At 44.4% G+C, this 19,829-nt stretch overlaps 1 protein-coding gene across 2 annotated transcripts in view; it reads left to right on the top strand.

The window, feature by feature from the left end:
- LOC110507058 (egl-9 family hypoxia-inducible factor 2) overlaps positions 1-19,829 on the top strand; it is a 38,203-nt gene that overhangs the window by 6,404 nt on the left and 11,970 nt on the right. The window contains exons 3-4 of one of the 2 annotated variants that reach the window (XM_036965633.2): positions 14,128-14,247; positions 18,100-18,236. In XM_036965633.2, the coding sequence (XP_036821528.2) occupies positions 14,128-14,247; positions 18,100-18,236 (257 nt within the window). The remainder of the gene's footprint in view (positions 1-14,127; positions 14,248-18,099; positions 18,237-19,829) is intronic. The other variant, XM_090224315.1, reaches the window with a different exon arrangement.

Here is a 19,829-nt window from a genome sequence, read left to right as displayed (position 1 = left end):
TTTACTGTGTAAATTGTTCAAAAGTAGTCTTTGAGCTTTGAAATCAATGTTTTTTAGGGTAGTAGTAGCTGTAAGGTAAGGTAGGGTAGTAGTAATATTTGTAGTGTTAGAAGTAGTAGTAGCTGTAAGGTAAGGTAGTAGTAATAGTTGTAGTGTTAGAAGTAGTAGTAGCTGTAAGGTAAGGTAGTAGTAATAGTTGTAGTGTTAGAAGTAGTAGTAGCTGTAAGGTAGGGTAGTAGTAATAGTTGTAGTGTTAGAAGTAGTAGTAGCTGTAAGGTAAGGTAGGGTAGTAGTAATAGTTGTAGTGTTAGAAGTAGCAGTAGCTGTAAGGTAAGGTAGGGTAGTAGTAATAGTTGTAGTGTTAGAAGTAGTAGTAGCTGTAAGGTAAGGTAGGGTAGTAGTAATAGTTGTAGTGTTAGAAGTAGTAGTAGCTGTAAAGTAAGGTAGTAGTAATAGTTGTAGTGTTAGAAGTAGTAGTAGCTGTAAGGTAGGGTAGTAGTAATAGTTGTAGTGTTAGAAGTAGTAGTAGCTGTAAGGTAAGGTAGGGTAGTAGTAATAGTTGTAGTGTTAGAAGTAGTAGTAGCTGTAAGGTAAGGTAGGGTAGTAGTAATAGTTGTAGTGTTAGAAGTAGTAGTAGCTGTAAGGTAAGGTAGGGTAGTAGTAGTGGTAGTTGTCGTAGTGGTACTGCAGTGGTTGTGGATTTAGGCTAGCGTGCGAGCAGGGTACCAGTTCCAAGGTTGACAGTGTGTGTGTGTGTGTGTGTGTGTGTGTGTGTGTGTGTGTGTGTGTGTGTGTGTGTGTGTGTGTGTGTGTGTGTGTGTGTGTGTGTGTGTGTGTGTGTGTGTGTGTGTGTGTGTGTGTGTGTGTGTGTGTAGTAGAGATGTGAGGGGTAGCAGCAGTACCAGTGTTCAGCTGTCAGAATACGTTTGGGATCTACACCTCACCTGGGCTGCAGTCAATACCACCCCTGTGTGTGTGTGTGTGTGTGTGTGTGTACACTACATAATCAAACCATAGCTGTGAGGTGGCCCAGTCGGCGAAGTAAAGAGAGACACCTTCCTCCCACAGTGATGTACTTTGTGTAATACCCAGACACCATGTGTTTTAACAGAGACGTCACTCTCCCAGACATCAGCCCTTCGCTCCTCTGTCATGGAACTGACTATTATGCTTCTAGGTCAAATGTTATGCTTGCTCTGCTCCATAAATGTGGCAGGCAGGCAGCTGATGGTAAATGGGTTAGTTAAGTCTCAAGCCAATGTTGCTACCTATACTGTATGTTTCACACCCAACTCCTCTAATCTAGCCTTGGCATACTGTGCCATCTTGAATGGAAAGAATGTTGTGTGTTAAATAGTGTAGTTGAAGTTGATAGAACAGTAGGAATGAGTCATAGATCAAGGAATCAATTGAGGGGGTGGGTGAGGCAAAGGTTAGACTGAGGAACAGAAAGGGAGGGAGGTGTGCTGCTAATTTACAAGGTGATTGTACCAGCAGTTCTATTCTCTCTAATTTACAGTTGAAGTCGGAAGTTTACATACACCTTAGCCAAATACATTTAACATCGGCTTTACACAATTCCTGACATTTAATCTGAATAAAAATTCCCAATTTTTAGGTCAGTTAGGATCACCACTTTTATTTTAAGAATGTGAAATATCAGAATAATAGTAGAGAATTATTTATTTCAGCTTTTATTTCTTTCATCACATTCCCAGTGGGTCAGAAGTTTACATACATTCAATTGGTATTTGGTAGCATTGCCTTTAAATTGTTTAACTTGGGTCAAATGTTTCATTTAGCCTTCCACAAGCTTCCCACAACAAGTTGGGTGAATTTTGGCCCATTCCTCCTGACAGAGCTGGTGTAACTGAGTCAGGTTTGTAGGCCTCCTTGCTAGCACACGTGTATTCAGTTCTGCCCACAAATGTTCTATAGGATTGAGGTCAGGGCTTTGTGATGGCCAATACATCGACTTTGTTGTCCTTATGCCATTTTGCCACAACTTTGGAAGTATGCTTGGGGTCATTGTCCATTTGGAAGACCCATTTAACTTCCTGACTGAAGTCTTGAGACGTTGCTTCAATATATCCACATAATTTTCCTCCTCATGATGCCATCTATTTTGTGAAGTGCACCAGTCCCTCCTGCAGCAAAAAAAACCCATAATATGATGCTGCCACCCCGTGCTTCACGATTGGGATGGTGTTCTTCGGCTTGCAAGCATTCCCCTTTTTCCTCCAAACATAATGATGGTCATTATGGCCAAAGAGTTCAATTTTTTGTTTCATCAGACCAGAGGACATTTCTCCAAAAGTATGATCTTTGTCCCAATGTGCAGTTGCAAACCGTAGTCTGGCTTTTTTATGGCGGTTTTGGAGCAGTGGCTTCTTCCTTGCTGAGCGGCCTTTCAGGTTATGTTGATATAGGACTCGTTTTACTGTGGATATAGTTACTTTTGTACCTGTTTCCTCCAGCATCTTCACAAGGTCCTTTGCTGTTGTTCTGGGATTGCTTTGCCCTTTTCGCACCAAAGTACGTTAATCTCTAGGAGAAAGAATGCATCTCCTTCCTGAGCGGTATGAGGGCTGCGTGGTCCCATGGTGTTTATACTTGCATACTATTGTTTGTACAGATGAATGTGGTAACTTCAGGCGTTTGGAAATTGCTCCCAAGGATGAACCAGACTTGTGGAGGTCTACAATTTTTCCGAGGTCTTGGCTGATTTCTTTTGATTTTCCCATGAAAGCAAAGTTTGAAGGTAGGCCTTGAATACATCCACAGGCACACCTCCAATTGACTCAAATGATGTCAATTAGCCTATCAGAAGCTTCTAAAGCCATGACATCATTTTCTGGAATTTTCCAAGCTGTTTAAAGGCACAGTTATCTTAGTTTATATAAACTTCTGACCCCCCAAAATTGTGATACAGTGAATTATAGATGAAATAATCTGTCTGTAAACAATTATTGTGCATGACACAAGTCATTTTTCCAATGTAGACTCTGCGATGCTGGTCTGAGTTCCTCTGTCCAGTGTCTGTTCTTTTGCCCATCTTAATCTTTTATTTTTATTGGCCAGTCTGAGATGTTACTTTTTCTTTGCAACTCTGCCTAGAAGGCCAGCATCCCGGAGTTTCCTCTTTACTGTTGACGTAAACGAGACACACTAATGTACTTGTCCTCTTGCTCAGTTGTGCACTGGGGCCTCCCACTCCTCTTTCTATTCTGGTTAGAGCCAGTTTGCGCTGTTCTGTGAGATCTTGTGTACGATATCTTCAGTTTCTTGGCAATTTCTCGCTTGGAATAGCCTTCATTTCTCAGAACAAGAATATACTGACGAGTTTCAGAAGAAAGGTCTTTGTTTCTGGACATTTTGAACCTGTAATCAAACCCACAAATGCTGATGCTCCAGATACTCAACTAGTCTAAAGAAGGACAGTTTTATTGCTTCTTTAATCAGAACAACAGTTTTCAGCTGTGCTAACATAATTGCAAAGGATTTTCTAATGGTCAATTAGCCTTTTAAAATTATAAACTTGGATTAGCTAACACAATGTGCCATTGGAACACAGGTATGATGGTTGCTGATAATGGGCCTCTGCACGCCTATGTAGATATTCCATTCAAAATCAGCCATTTCCAGCTACAATACTCATTTACGACATTAACAATGTCTACACAGTATTTCTGATCAATTTGATGTTATTTTAATGGACCAAAAAAAGTTGCTTTTCTTTCAAAAACAAGAATTTCTATGTGACCCTGAACTTTTGAACGGTATTGCATAGAATAAAATAAGGTGCAAAATGCAGAAAAGTTTGCCTATTTTAGGTTTGTGACAAAACAAGCAATATATAGTGTGGAGCATCATTGTACCATCTAACCCACTGTGAAATATCTTTTCAATAACCCAAAATATTGTATTTTCAGCTGTTTGAAGCTGGTGCACATAACCGAAAGTTAAAAAAAAGCTCAATTTAAAAATAAAAGCTTAATTAAACTTAAGGGAAGCATAGAAATAGCGCACATAGAACATATCTACTGCTTCTTAGACCTGCTTTCAGTGAGAATGACAGATCTATAACTCACATTTCAATGTGAATTTAGTCGGGTCTCCCAAACAGTTACATATTGTAGCTTTTAATACTTTTTATTTATTGGTTTTTAAATCACAACAGAATCACAAAATATACATTTACCCCCTTTCCCCAATCTGAAACTTTGCTTTCCTTTTCCTATGTCGATCTGTACGTAGCTCCAATCTGTATTAGTCTACTGTCTATATGGTTCAGTAAGTACCATGTCCCCCGCTTTGGTTTCTCTCTATAGTTGTATATTCTTTCCCTTGTCCTTCTTTCTCATTGTTCCCTCTCCCCCCCCCCTTCTCTCTTTCTGTCCTCTCTCCCGCGTCTTATCAGCCCCTCTCTAGCTTGTCTGCCAACTATTTCCCCTCCGTTTCCTTGGTAACGGGGCCATACAGAGCATAGCACTGCAGTGTGTGTGTGTGTGTGTGAGAGAGAGAGAGAGAGAGAGAGAGAGAGAGAGAGAGAGAGAGAGCCCAGACTAATGCCACCAATAGCACCAGCTAGAGCTCAACCCAATGCGCACTCGGCAAACACACTCCAGCTCGAGCTGCATCCAAGCACAACGCAGCAGCGCCGGTATATCACCAGAAAAGAGGCCGAGAGAAAGAGCGGCAGAGAGAGGGATGGATAGAGCGGGGGAGAGAGAGAGAGAGTAGTAGATGAAGAGAAGGAAGAGGGAGATATGTTAGGTAGGGAGCGACGGAGGTGCTTATCGAAGGTGTGAGATGAGAGGAGGTATAGAGGGGTAGACGGAGCGCGATGCGGCAGCCTTATCGTAATGAGTGTCTGGTGCAGTGTGCCCTCAGATGCCCCTCCCAGAGAGCCAGCCGCGCTGCTGCACACAGGATCAGCCAGGGTGATGCTAGCAACTAGCATTTTGCCTTGCGCACACACGGTGCAGTACCAAGCTAGCTGCTAAGACAAAGAGATATCTAAGACCAATTGTTGAGAGCTTCATATAGGCTTTAAGGTACTGAGCGGATCACACTGCTCTCACTTTCTGTCCTTACCCATTCCGTTTACAGAAGGCTGAAGGATAATGTAACCATTGCACTTGAATGCAAAAATAGTTTTAAAGAGTATTTACTTTTCTCTGGGTGGCCTCTTAGGAGATTTTAGTGCTTGTTGTTTCTCCAGGGAGAATAGGCTTTGGATGGGCCTGGTTCGTGTGATCTCATCTTGTTTTGGAGAATTGCACAGCAGGGGTTGATGACTCATACTGACTCTGAAGGCAGTCCGGGAATCTGGTTTGGTGTCCTATGCTAAACATGAACCCACCCACCTTTTTTCAAGTGATTTTCACATACAGAGAGCACTGGCCAAATGCATTTCATCTTGGGTTTGACATGGTGTGTCACTGTTTGTCTCGGTGTTAGTGTGTGAATGCCTGTGCGTTTTAGATTGTGTTTGTTTGCGTGCGATCTCAAGATGTCGCTGACAGTAAGCCGGGCTTGGTTGGGTATGTGTTTGCATGCAGAGTCACTGGTGGTTAGTGTGATGTTCTGATGTACAGGGCAGGGGAGACGGTGTAGGAACATTTTAAATAGAGAGTGTACATAGTGTAAATGACTGCTTTGCCATGTTACCGGGGGAAGCGCGCTCACACACACCCTCAAGCCTGTGGTTAGTGTGACTCACGCAAGATGGGGGGGGGGTCGACACTTGACATGTTAACAAGTAAACACTCAGCCGCAGTGGAGGGAAAGTGATTTTAGTATGGAAACTGTGAGAAGATGGATGTTAGATTAGAGAGGTGAGGAGAAAGATGGAAATATAATGAGATTTTAATGGATGAATATCCAATCGTTTCTGTCACTAGAAATAAACCTGTAACAGTGCACTCCTATTTTCCTCCCAAGAATTCAGACAGGCTTGGTGCATTACATCATCAACTCGTGTCAGCTCAGCTGGTTATTCAGGCCCGAGACGGACGGCTTACAGTAGGTCCACAGAGAGCCATAGAACCCAGTGAGGCTCCGTCGGTCCTCAGCTCAGCCTTACTGACTCATCAGGAAACACACAGGCCAGCTGAGCACACAGAGTTCGCCTCAGTCTAACACGCGTCACATTAATCACGCGTCTGATCGACTCAGAATTTGCCAGCACCGCTCACCTCAGCCCAGTCCAGTATAACTCACACAGGCCCACTTTCAGCTAAGCTCAGCCTGGCAAATCCCCAGCCCATCCCAGCCCAGAATACACCAACCTATCCCAGTGCTAGCTAGTTAGCGTAGCACTACCCTGACGCCCTCCCCTCTCTCCTGTCTGTCTGTGTGTCTGTCTCGCCAGCATCAGGCCCTGTATTTGTTCAGCCCTGCCCCGCCTCTGTCCTCCATGCCTCTTATCTGCTGGCAGTATGCTATGCCTGCGTGCTCAGCCATTTATTTTCCTTTCCAGGAACAGCCTGTTCTCTCTCTCCCTCTCTCTCTGGCCTTCATCTTGGCAGGCAGGCATGCGGGCTGAGACAGGAGGCAACGCTATTAGGGCATTAATGCTGGTGCCAGTGGTGCCCATTAGATTGGCAAGGAAGCGCAGAGAGATTGAAGAAGGCTGATATGATCGCGACACGTCGGGTCACGCTTGTCGGCACGCTGTTTGACTGACTCGGAGGGTCTGGGAGCATATGGAGAGGCAAGCGACTGGGATGCCGTTGTTGGGGGACGGCGTTTGTGACATTCGTATGCCGGTTTGACTGACTCTCACCGTTCTGGTTGACTACTGGCTTAGAACTGAACAAGCTCTGGTTTGGACTGTCTCATGTCTATGTGAGCGCTGGTGTACAATAACTGTGTTTTCAGCTGTGTGTGTGTGTGTGTGTGTGTGTGTGTGTGTGTGTGTGTGTGTGTGTGTCCTCCAGGCCAGGGCTGTGCTCTGGCACGGTACTTGTTAAGTAGGGTCATCAAGACTGCGACAGTTGCACATGCTCTCAGGCCAAGAAAGACGACTTGTAAAAGACTACACGCTAATACATACAGTTGGGGTCAGTGCAAGCATCAAACATCTATTGGCTCGATGTCTACCTCTATAGTGCTTTTTCCCTTTTTGTTCCGTTGACATTTTTGTAAGGTTACTGAGTGAGGTTAGAGGGCGCGAGGTTAAAGGATGTGACTATTAGCGACTAAAACGTTCTCAAAGCCCGCTGGAAGCGCTTGACAACATATAAATGTTTACCAGCATTTCTCTGTGCCCCTGACACTGATTGCTTAGCAACAGAGCAGAGTGAATGGAGACGGTGGGATTTTTCATCTCAATCCCAGATCAAGAGCTCTGCCACGGCGAAAGTCAGATCGCTATGCAAGTGCCTTGGAAAGGCCATTTCTTTCCCAGAATGCAACACCACCACCCATGGTGCTGATGACGTTGCATTTCCCAGAAGCAGCATGGCCCACTAGGGGATCTGACCCTGGCGTGAACACCGTTGACTAACTGTAAGCCTCGACCCCTCTCACCCCCCCCCCCCCCCCCCCCCACACACACACACACACCCGTCTGTCAAAACACAATACATAAGATTTGAGCAGCCAGCCCTGTTCTGAGGGTTCTTACTGTACTGATTAGACTGTATATGTTCACTTGCCAAATCCTTAATCAAGTCTTACTTACAGCTCATGTCCTGTGTGTTATACACAACAATGTTATCAGTTGAATTATGTAGCCACGTTCAACAGTCCCAGTACTGTAAATCACTGTATTGCGGTCATGTGTCGGTCCTCTGACTCCTGGAGGGCCTTCAGATGAGCTCTGGCCTGTCTCTGGTGTGTGTATGTGTGTGTGTGTGTGTGTGTGTGTACGTGCGTGCGTGCAGGACTTGTTGGAGGGTAGAGATCAGCGGGCTGGGGCTGGAGTCAGAGGTTAATGAACTCCCACAGCATGTGAGCGTCGTGCGGTAATGAGGCGAGACAATGGCGGCCGGCAGGCTGGCCAGAGAGTCACACAGACCGAAGGGGGGGAACACTTGTACTTTGGCCTGTATCACTCTTCCATAATGAGACTGAGCCAGATTTCATGGTTTGACTACAGATGGGCGTATTTGCGTGTCATTTTGGTTTCCTGTGACTGTCGGATCTGATTATTGAGGTGTGTGTTTGACACAGCTGCCCTTCACCGGTCAGTATGCAAAAAGGCTGACCGACACTGTGATGGATTGTGTGGGTTTGAAAGTGAAGGATTTTGTCGTCACTTTCTATTGAAGCTTCTGGGCTTGCCACTGCAAGGGGGTGACACTGAATGATACTATGTTATCTCCCTGCTCGCTCCTCGTTGTTTGCTGATAACTGAGCCAATACTTGTGTAACCGAGCCTAGCTGGAGTGAAAGAGGAACGCAGTCCGCCGTTCTTCACCAGTGTTTACTCCTCCCCCTGGTACTCGGTGATGGGCTGGGAGAGGGGAAGAGAGAGAAGGGATCTATGGAGGGACGGAGGAGAGGAGAGGGACGGTTAAGACCGAGAGAAAATAAGATATCGTTATTAAGAGAAGAAGGGAAGACTAGGTGAGAGGGAGAACAAAGGGAGGTCGGAGGGAAAAGAGGGTTGAAGAGTGAGATGAGAGGAAGAGAGGAAGTTGAGAGTAAAACGAAGGGAGAAAAGGTTGTTGTTTTAGAGCCGGAGAGGGGATGAGGTGTACTGTACTCTCCAGGGTCTGATGAGTTCTGACCTGTATCGTGATAAAGTAACAGTGCCCGGTCGGAACACCACGTCACTGGGACCCTGAGGGCTCAGATTCCTACACACACACACAACACACACACACACAACCCCAACCTGACCCAAATAACCTCCCCAGCAGAGATACAAAGGCTAGGAGACCATAGTGTAAATAAATGTTTATGCACTTCTCTGTGCATATTCTGACTTTAAGCATGAGGATAGCGTGCTATTCACCTGCTATTTGTATTGGGCGGAAATGGAATAAATGTAGACATGTATCTACAGATTCGCCGTATTCTGACCTTGGTAGGTTTCTGTAGAGCTGACTAAGACTTGCGGCCAGTTCTACGGACACTAGTCCTGGACTAAAAAGTAAGTTCAATTGAGAATCTTTTGAAAATGCCTTTTTAGTCCAAGACTAGTGTTAATCTGTGTCCGTAGAACCAGCGCAGGGGCGGCAGGTAGCCTAGAGGTTAGAGCGCTGGGCCAGTAACCGGAAGGTTGCTAGATCGAATCCCTGAGCTGACAAGGTAAAAATATGTCGTTCTGCCCCTGAACACGGCAGTTAACCCACTGTTCCTAGGCCGTCGTTGTAAATAAGAATTTGTTCTTAACTGACTTGCCTAGTTAAATAAAGGTAAACAATTCATTCAAATCTGTGTCTGGGAAACCACCCCTTGGTGTTCTAGAGGTGTTGGATCGGAGCCTTTTTGTTTACGCAGTATTATTATTAGGATTAGTATTGAACAAGGTCGTTCACCATGTGTGGTATTGGATTTGGACATGACGTGCTAATATGGCTACGTTTACACAGGCAGCCCAGTTCTGATCTTTTTCCCCCGCTAATGAGTCTTTTCGCCAATCACATCAGATCTTTTCCAGAGCTGATCTGATTGGTCAAAAGACCAATTAGTGAAGAAGAAAACAAAAAAGATCAGAATTGGGCTGCCTGTGTAAACGCAGCCTATGTGATACGTGGCGTTAGTGTCAGTGAGCTTTTCACATAGTTGCGTGCAGCGGAGGAATGTGTACTCCCAGGCCCATTCAGACACACACATCCCTAGAGAAGCACATGGACACGATGTGCTTTAACACAGCCTTGCCTAGCAGGGGGAAATGCCAGCCAGGGGCCATTGTTACTCTACTAATACTCAAAGGACTGTTTCCAGTCCAGTACAGATGAGGTTGGAACATTAGCTGAGTAGTTACATGCTCACTGTCCTGTCCTCCACAGGACCAGCTAGTTAAGAGTTTTGAAGTACCGTCTTGTGAAGACGATGGCCCATCTCTCTCTCCGCATTAAAGTTTTTAGAAGAGTCAGGGTTTATAGTAATGTGTGACCCGTAATGTAGAATTGTAGCCGGCCGACACAGCAGTGTTTAAGTCACAGAGAAATCACTGGGACGCTGACTGTCTCTATACAGAACCACAGGACTGTGAGTGAGTACAGTAACCTATATGGTTCCCCATGGAGTGGAATTTCATCCCTACGAACAACCAGTGAAGGGGTTAAGTAACCGTACACACAGCAGATCCTTACCACTGCCACTGCTCACCTCCTAAAGCCTCTTACCTGATTGGTGGGTAAAGGGTTCCGCCCACTGATGATATGGTACAGGCTCAATAGAATGGGGGTGGCAACATGGCTGCCATACCCGGCCATCATGGCTTAAAGGTACAGCGTTTAGTTTCACAGCGCAGTGCGTGCTTCACACCCAGTCTAGTGTCTTAAAGGGGAACTGTCCCTAACGTCTTAAAGGGGAAATGCACCTTCTGATTTGGCCTAGTTTTTTAGCTTGCTCCTCAAGAAATGCTGGCGGCCATGACAGAAGCCAAACGTGAGTTGGCTTATGGTGGGGTTTGATGTGGGTGTGTCCTTAGGTGTTTCTTGGGTGTGTCCTTGCCCCCACCAACACACACCATAGAGTACCACAGTATGAGTCATAATACCCATAAAACCTAGCGATCAAACAGGGAAATGGTTCCAATAGTTCTTTCCACCATTTATTTTTTTGCCATAGGAGATTTTAGAAACACTTAAAATAAGGGCTGTGTTTTGTGTAGGCTTACCCTGGCATGACGATTTGATAATCATGTAAATCTCTCTCGGACAAGTTGACTTTTATCAGTATATTCGGCTCTATTTACTCTCAGATTCGAAAATGGTAATTAGCATCAAAGTAGACATGCAAAACTACAAATCCCTGCAAGCTCCTTCATGTCATCTCTAGCTGACTATTCTTGTTCCCCACTCAATCACAACAAACACTTCTCCTGGTGTTGGTGAGATAGATATGCTAAACGGTGTTTTGATAACTTTCAAATGTAGTAACAGTTCCATGTTGAACGGTGGTCAACAACCTTTTCTGAGTCAAGATCCCTTTCATTAGTCAACAAGAAAGCCGAGATCTACCGCTCAGATCTCTTTTAAATGTCACATTAACCTAATAAAACAGTTCTGTAGGAATGAGATTTGTGCAGTACATTATCACAGCATATTAACTATATGCCTGCTAATATTGTTCTTCTCAGACCATATTATATTTCAAAATAAAAGATGTCTAAGTTTCCGACTTGAAATTCCGTGTTGGATGAAACACACTGAATTCAGAAGTAGGAGATTTCCGAGTTCCCAGTTGTTTTGAACACAGCATTAGTCTCAGCGGAGGGAGAGAGCAGCAGAGGGGTCCGTCTTTCACGGTCCCTGCTCTCACCTTCCTTTCCCCCGGTGAGATTGACCAGAAAGAGGGGACACCGTCTTCCACCTGATGGCGAAACTCGAGTCGCACCTCATCTGCCTCATGCACAAATTCATGTTGTTTCTATGACCCCAAAGTGAAATATTCCTTGCTACTAAAATAGACACGAAGAGCTGCTAATAATAGTAATAATAATAACGCAGGGCTATCGATACACTTGACTACTCATTTCATTGCCGCTGCAGTGGAAGTAGGGAGAAGCACGTGGTATGTTTTGTAATAGTGGTGAATAAAAACTTAGACATGAACTCACTCATAAAAACAGCAGCTCTTTGCTGTATTCTCTGACAGTCTCTCGTATCAAACTTTGCCGGGGTCGTGGAAGGTGTGGGCACGGTGATTTGGGCTATCTGATTGGCCAGCGCAGTAGGCACACTCGACTTAGCCACAGATAACACGGTCCGTCGAGAAATGGTTCCAAATGGAAACACTTTGCCTACCCGGTTCACAGGGCTTCTGAATCAAGTGCGTCTACGGACAATAGCGCACCACAAATACAAAAAAAAAAAGGAACGCAAGCCTTTGTTGTTGGCTTTTCTACAGAAATGTTTGGTGATCGACTAGGAATGCCTTGAAGATCGACCAGTCGATCGCCCGGTTTGTGACCACTGATGTAGAATAAACAACCCTTTACATAATACCATAGAAGCAGTGTCATCTTTCATTGTCATTCCCAGCTGATACAGACACTGTGCCTATCTGCATTTTGTCAGGTGGTAATGGGGCTACCTTGACAAACATGTCAGAGTGGTCATACCTTCCTTTGTGGTGTCCCATATACAACAGGAGTTCCCTGACCCTGGTGGAGAATATACAGGATGTCTTCCTCCCCATATCGACTGACACCAATTCAATAATTTAAAAAAAGACAATACGTAAAAATTGTCTAGTGCCAGGTCTCTCTCCGTTCAGAGACATCATTATCAAGCCCATCTGTCAGTCTGGACTTCATCACATCATCTTGTTTCCATGTGCTGGCTCCATACATGTTTCTATGAACACTGTTCAGTTAGGCCTTACGATGGCATGTCCTTTACATTTGAGTCGAGGGAGACTGGCAACAATAGAGGAGGTGTCCGAAGGTTACTGGTGTCACATTACACACTTTTATTCTTGTCTGACAAGCTGTGAAAATGCCAAGTGAACAGTGAATAAAATCATTTGGGGAGGTTGCTAAACTATTGCAATCACATTGCTGGTTATGATACCCACCTTTGCTCCTTCTGGTAGGTCCCAGCATCCATCCATGACCAGGGGATCAGTCGGGAACCCAGCTGTGCACTTTGTCTAACAGAAAAACAGGGTCAACGATTGTCATCATCCCTAATTTATAAACATTCTGGAAGCTAATTCTAAGCTTTACATTTGTAGACTGACTGGGTCCAGATTGGATTAGATTCAGACCGGTGACGCCGTTACACTATGCAACCAACTGTGACATGTTTTATAGTGGTCCTGGGTTGGTTTAAGTTTGTTGCTGCCAGTTAGTACACAGTTGAGATGAGTTAGCTAGTTAGTACCAACATAACTGCATCCAAAATGAATGTGTGCCCTAGACATGGTTTGTACTTCAGAGGCTAATGTGACTGTTAAGTCTAAATTACACTAATTTAGAGTGGCATGGAAATAGAATGACATTGCTTAAGTCGGTAAATAAGTAGGAAACAACTTTGTCATAAGATGTCATTATGTTGCCATTACTGTTAGCAAAGTTTGTCAAAAATAGCTAGCTAGCAATGCTAATGTTAGCTAGCTAATATACGGTGGTCGCCTAAATCTTAGTTAGCTGGCTAAACTTATACTGCATCTAAAGTCAATCTGGCAACATCACAATCATGATGATCGCAATCGTGATGGTGAAGTTATCGTGTTTCATAGGCAAAACCTACCTCAATACAACTCGGATAATGTTAGCTAGCTAGCTAGTTAGGTAGCTACCTAGCTAATGTCAGCTATGCTGGTGATAATAATAATATTTGACCTTTTATTTAACTAGGCAAGTAAGTTAAGAACAAATTCGTATTTACAATGATGGCCTACACCAGCCAAACCCGGACGACGCTGGGCCAATTGTGCGCCGCCCTATGGGACTCCCAATCACGGCCGGTTGTGATACAGCCTGGATAGTGATAATGTTTATGAAAATATACATAACTAGCAGTCTGTCTAGCTACCAGTATACTCACCACCACTGGGGACCAACGAAATCCAACCACCTATTCTGCATGATATAGGGTCCTTCGGAAGAGCATACAAACCATAGTGGTTGGCTGGGGGGGGGTGTAACAACCGAGCCCCATTCAATAAAGAAAAGCGAAGTAGGCGGAGGTGCAATTTGCACTGTGGAGCTTGCAAAAAGGGGATGTAATTTGTTGACATAATTGTATTCCAAACCCAACCTTCATTTACTCGCACTGATGTTCCAAACACCATTTTAGACGAGACTGACCTTATGATCATATTTACAATTTGTAGTCAACTTTGACACTAGAACAAATGTTTCTGACTCATATCGATGCAGTTTAAGGGCATTTTTTGTTTTTTTTAGGGGCAGTCACTCTTTTAAGGGCAGTCTTGAGAGGTGTGTGTTCTTACTGTAACCGTCTGTTAAACATCCCTGCCTTCTCTCCTCAGGCTATGGTGGCCTGTTACCCAGGTAACGGCACGGGGTACATCCGTCACGTGGACAACCCTAACGGTGATGGCCGCTGCATCACCTGCATTTATTATCTCAACAAGAACTGGGATGTCAAGGTACAATAGAAAATTGAGTCTCATACATTAATAAATAAGTCTCTCACTGTTGCTGCTTGTTATAGACCCCCCCAGCCCCCAGCTGTGCCCTGGACACCATATGTGAATTGATTGCCCCCCATTTATCTTCAGAGTTTGTACTGTTAGGTGACCTAAACTGGCATATGCTTAACACCCCGGCCGCCCTGCAATCGAAGCAAGAAGCCCTCAATCTCACACAAATTATCTAGGAACCTACCAGGTACAACCCTAAATCCATAAACACGGGCACCCTCATAGATATCATCCTGACCAACCTGACCTCTAAATACACTTCCTCTGTCTTCAACCAGGATCTCAGCAATCACTGTTCCATTGCCTGCGTCTGTAATGGGTCCGCAGTCAAACGACCACCCCTCATCAATGTCATACGCTCCCTAAAACACCTCAGCGAGCAGGCCTTTCTAATCAACCTGGCCCGGGTATCCTGGAAAGATAAAGACCTCATCCCATCAGTAGAGGATGCCTGGTTATTCTTTAAAAAGTGCTTTCCTCACCATCTTAAAAAAGCATGCCCCATTCAAAAAAATGTAGAACTAAGAACAGATATAGCCCTTGGTTCACTCCAGACTTGACTGCCCTTGACCAGTACAAAATCATCCTGTGGCGTACTGCATTAGCATCAAATAGCCTCCGCGAATTGCAACTTTTAAGGGAAGTTAGGAACCAATATACACAGTCAGTTAGGAAAGCAAAGGCTAGCTTTTTCAAACCGAAATTTGCATCCTGTAGCACAAACTCCAAAAAGTTTTGGGACACTGGAAAGTCCATGGAGAATAAGAGCACCTCCTCCCAGCTGTCCACTGCGCTGAGGCTAGGAAACAATGTCACCACCAATAAATCTACGATAATCGATCATTTCAATAAGCATTTTTCTACGGCTGGCCATGCTTTTCACCTGGTTACCCCTACCCCGGCCAACAGCTCTGTACCCCCCACAGCAACTTGCCCAAGCCCCCCCCCACCCCCGCTTCTCCTTCACCCAAATCCAGATAGCTGATGTTCTGAAAGCTACAAAACCTGGACCCCTGCGAATCAGATGGGCTAGGCTATTTGGACCCTCTCTTTCTAAAATTATCCGCCGCAATTGTTGCAACCCCTATTACTAGCCTGTTCAACCTCTCTTTCGTATCGTCTGAAATCCCTAAAGATTGGAAAGCTGCCGCGGTCATCCCCCCTTCAATGGGGGAGACACACTAGACCCAAACTGTTACAGACCTATACCTATCCTGCCCTGCCTTTCTAAAGTCTTAGAAAGCCAAGTTAACAAACAGATCACCAACCATGTCAAATCGGAGGGCCTGTTGTCCGGACATCTGGCAGTCTCTGTTGGGGTGCCACAGGGTTCAATTCTCGGGCCGACTCTTTTCTCTGTATATATCAATGATGTCGCTCTTGTTGTCTCGGATCCACCTCTACGCAGATGACACCATTCTGTATACTTCTGGCCCTTCTTTGGACACTGTGTTAACCTGTTGCGATGAGCAAACCTGTATCCGGGAGCGTAATTATAGCCTCAAGATCATTACCATTACGCAACGTTAACTATTCATGAAAATCGCAAATGAAATGAAATAAATAAATTGGCTCACAAGCTTAGCCTTTTGTTAACAACACTGTCATCTCAGATTTTCAAAAAATGCTTTTCAACCATAGCTACACAAGCATTTGTGTAAGAGTATTGATAGCTATCATAGCATTAAGCCTAGCATTCAGCAGGCAACATTTTCACAAAAACAAGAAAAGCATTCAAATAAAATAATTTACCTTTGAAGAACTTCGGATGTTTTCAATGAGGAGACTCTGTTAGATAGCAAATGTTCAGTTTTTCCAAAAATATTATTTGTGTAGGAGAAATCGCTCCGTTTTGTTCATCACGTTTGGCTAAGAAAAAAACCCGTATCTGGGAGCGTAATTATAGCCTCAAGCTCATTACCATAACGCAACGTTAACTATTCATGAAAATTGCAAATGAAATGAATATATTAGCTCACAAGCTTAGCCTTTTGTTAACAACACTGTCATCTCAGATTTTCAAAAAATGCTTTTCAACCATAGCTAAACAAGCATTTGTGTAAGAGTATTGATAGCTAGCATAGCATTAAGGCTAGCATTCAGCAGGCAACATTTTCACAAAAACAAGAAAAGCATTCAAATAAAATAATTTACCTTTGAAGAACTTTGGATGTTTTCAATGAGGAGACTCTCAGTTAGATAGCAAATGTTCAGTTTTTCCAAAACGATTATTTGTGTAGGAGAAATCGCTCCGTTTTGTTCATCATGTTTGACTGAGAAAAAAAAACGAAAATTCAGTCATTACAACGGCAAACTTTTTTCCAAATTAACTCCATAATATCGACAGAAACATGGCAAACGTTGTTTAGAATCAATCCTCAAGGTGTTTTTCACATATCTATTCGATGATAAATCACGCGTGGCCGTTTGGTTTCTCCTCTGATCCAAATGGTAAAATGCACGCACCTGGAGATTACGCAATAGTTTCGACGGAGGACATCCAGCGGACACCTGGTAAATGTAGTCTCTTATGGTCAATTTTCCAATGATATGCCTACAAATACGTCACAATGCTGCAAACACCTTGGGGAAACGACAGAAAGTGTAGGCTCATTCCTTGCGCATTCACAGCCATATAAGGAGACATTGGAACACAGCGCCTCCAAAATCTGGGGCATTTCCTGTTTGAAATTTCATCTTGGTTTCGCCTGTAGCATCAGTTCTGTGGCACTCACAGATAATATCTTTGCAGTTTTGGAAACGTCAGAGTGTTTTCTTTCCAAAGCTGTCAATTATATGCATAGTCGAGCATCTTTTCGTGACAAAATATCTTGTTTAAAACGGGAACGTTTTTCATCCAAAAATGAAATACTGCCCCCAGAGTTTCAACAGGTTAACAAACCTCCAGACGAGCTTCAATGCCATACAACACTCCTTCTGTGGCCTCCAACTGCTCTTAAATGCAAGTAAAACTAAATGCATACTCTTCAACCGATTGCTGCCCGCCCGCCCGACTAGCATCACTACTCTGGACGGTTCTGACTTAGAATATGTGGACAACTACAAATACCTAGGTGTTTGGTTATACTGTAAACCCTCCAGAATCACATTAAGAATCTCTAATTGAAAATTACATCTAGAATCGGCTTCCTATTTTGCAATAAAGCCTCCTTCACTTTTGCTGCTAAACATACCCTCGTAAATCTGATCCTACCAATTCTAGACTTTGGCGATGTCATTTACAAAATAGCCTCCAACACTCTACTCAAAAAATTGGATGTAGTCTATCACAGTGCCATCCGTTTTGTCACCAAAGCCTCATATACTACTCACCACTGAGACCTGTATGCTCTCGTTGGCTGGCACTCGCTTCATATTCGTCGCCAAACCCCCTGGCTCCAGGTCATCTATAAGTCTTTGCTAGGTAAATCCCCACTTCATTTCAGCTCACTGGTCACCATAGCAACACCCACCCGTAGCACGCGCTCCAGCAGGTATATTTCACTGGTCATCCTGTATATATATTTTTTCTATTATGTTATTGACTGTATGTTTGTTCATCCCATGTGTAACTCTGTGTTGTTTTTGTCGCACTGCTTTGCTTTATCTTGGCCAGGTCGCAGTTGTAAATAAGAACTTGTTCTCAACTGGCCTACTTGGTTAAATAAAGGTGAAAAAAAATATACATCTGATATACTGTACTTTACAGTGCCACCAGATTTCCCTGCCTCTCTAACCTCAAGGCTATGGATAAGACACTGTGCATCCAACAGGAAACCTATTTGTGTGTGTGGTCAGGTTCAAGGAGGTCTGCTGCAGATCTATCCAGAGGGGAAGAGTGTGGTGGCCAACATAGAACCGCTGTTTGACCGTCTGCTTATCTTCTGGTCCGACCGCAGGAACCCACACGAGGTTAAGCCAGCCTACGCTACACGGTGAGTAACCACTGTGACCACACATGCAGCCACGCACCCAAGAAAGGGTATATACGGACACGCTTGGTGCCCAAATTGATGACGTATGTCGCGCAGCTGAGAGTCGAGGGGAGACGAACGGATTGGCTTCAGTCAGTTCCGTCAGTCGTCCTGATGAGCCCTTCCCAGCCAGCTAATTTATGCGTGTAGCTAGAAAGCTCAGTGAGAATTAGAAACTTGTCTGCCGAAGTTGTGACTTGGGAGAGTGTTCAGAATCCTTTTTTTGTAGACGTTAATGCCGTAGTTGCACATTTTCGGTGAAAACCATGCTTTACCTGTCAGCGTAGCCAATATCAGGCCAGGATATCTAGCTACTTCCCTCTCCTCACTGCCATACAGCAGTGCTGGTCGAGCTGGGGCAAAGGACATTATGCGCCTTGGTGTTGCTGTGTTGCGAGCATACGACACAAACTCTCCCCGTTGAGCAGTAACGTTAGACTGTATCATGGTGACATCCAGATGGTTACTACCAAGGCAGTATTACAAGTTCTTCTTGTGTAGGCTGCTATTCTACTCTAAGTAAAATCAAGTGGGATGGAACAAATTGGCTACATGAACTCCCTCCAGCGACGTGGTACAGCTGCCGGATGGGAAGCAGCTACATAGCACCTCGATACAACGCCATTGCAATGGTCATTTGCACCTGCTTGTCGTCACGTTAGCTAATTGGCTTGTCACGGTGACATTCAGATGGTGACCACTACAAGTTATTTCTCCCTTCTCCCTCCATCAAAATCTCTTTCATTTCATCACTGTTGTTGCCAGGATAAATTAGCTAGTTCCGAAGGGCATATCAGGATGACTGACTGAACCTATCCACTCGACTCTCAGCTACGTGACATACGTCATCAGTTTGAGCACCAGGCGTTCCCGTATGGCCTCTCCCAACACACACACACACACACGCACGCTGACATAGACTCACACTGGGTCAGATAGGTGATACAGTATGTACACTTACATAGTCACTGCATGCTCACTGAGACGCACTGTATTCAATCACACACACACACACACACACACACACACACACACACACACACAATAAAAACTGTAATATCTTGTGTTTCACCAAGTCGTCGTGGCTGAACGACAGCATGGATAAAATTCAGCTGGCAGGGTTTACGCTGAATCGGCAAGATAGAACAGATGCCTCCGGTAAGACGAGAGGTGCCGGTCTGTGTAGATTTGTAACAGCTGGTGCACAAAATCTAATATTAAGGAAGTCTCGAGGTTTTGGCCACCTGAGGTAGAGAATCTCATGATAAGCTGTAGACCACGTAGCTGTCTATTTACCACCACAAACCGATGCTGGCACTAAGTCCACACTCAATGTGCTGAATTAGGCCATAAGCAAACAGGAAAACGCTCATCCAGAGGTGGCGCTCCTAGAGGCTGGGGACTTAAAGAAGTCAATAAAGAAGTGGTCAGATGACGCAGATGCTAAGCTACAGGACTGTTTTTCTAGCACAGACTGGAAAATGTTCCGGGATTCTTCCGATGGCATTGAGAAGTACACCACATCAGTCACTGGCTTCATCAATAAGTTTATTG

This window comes from Oncorhynchus mykiss, chromosome 27 (assembly GCF_057628025.1).
Source record: "Oncorhynchus mykiss isolate SJ-2025 chromosome 27, ASM5762802v1, whole genome shotgun sequence".
In the NCBI taxonomy this organism is placed as follows: Eukaryota; Metazoa; Chordata; class Actinopteri; order Salmoniformes; family Salmonidae; genus Oncorhynchus; species Oncorhynchus mykiss.
Note: the sequence above shows the minus strand (reverse complement) of the source record. Positions and strands in the feature narration are given on the sequence as shown.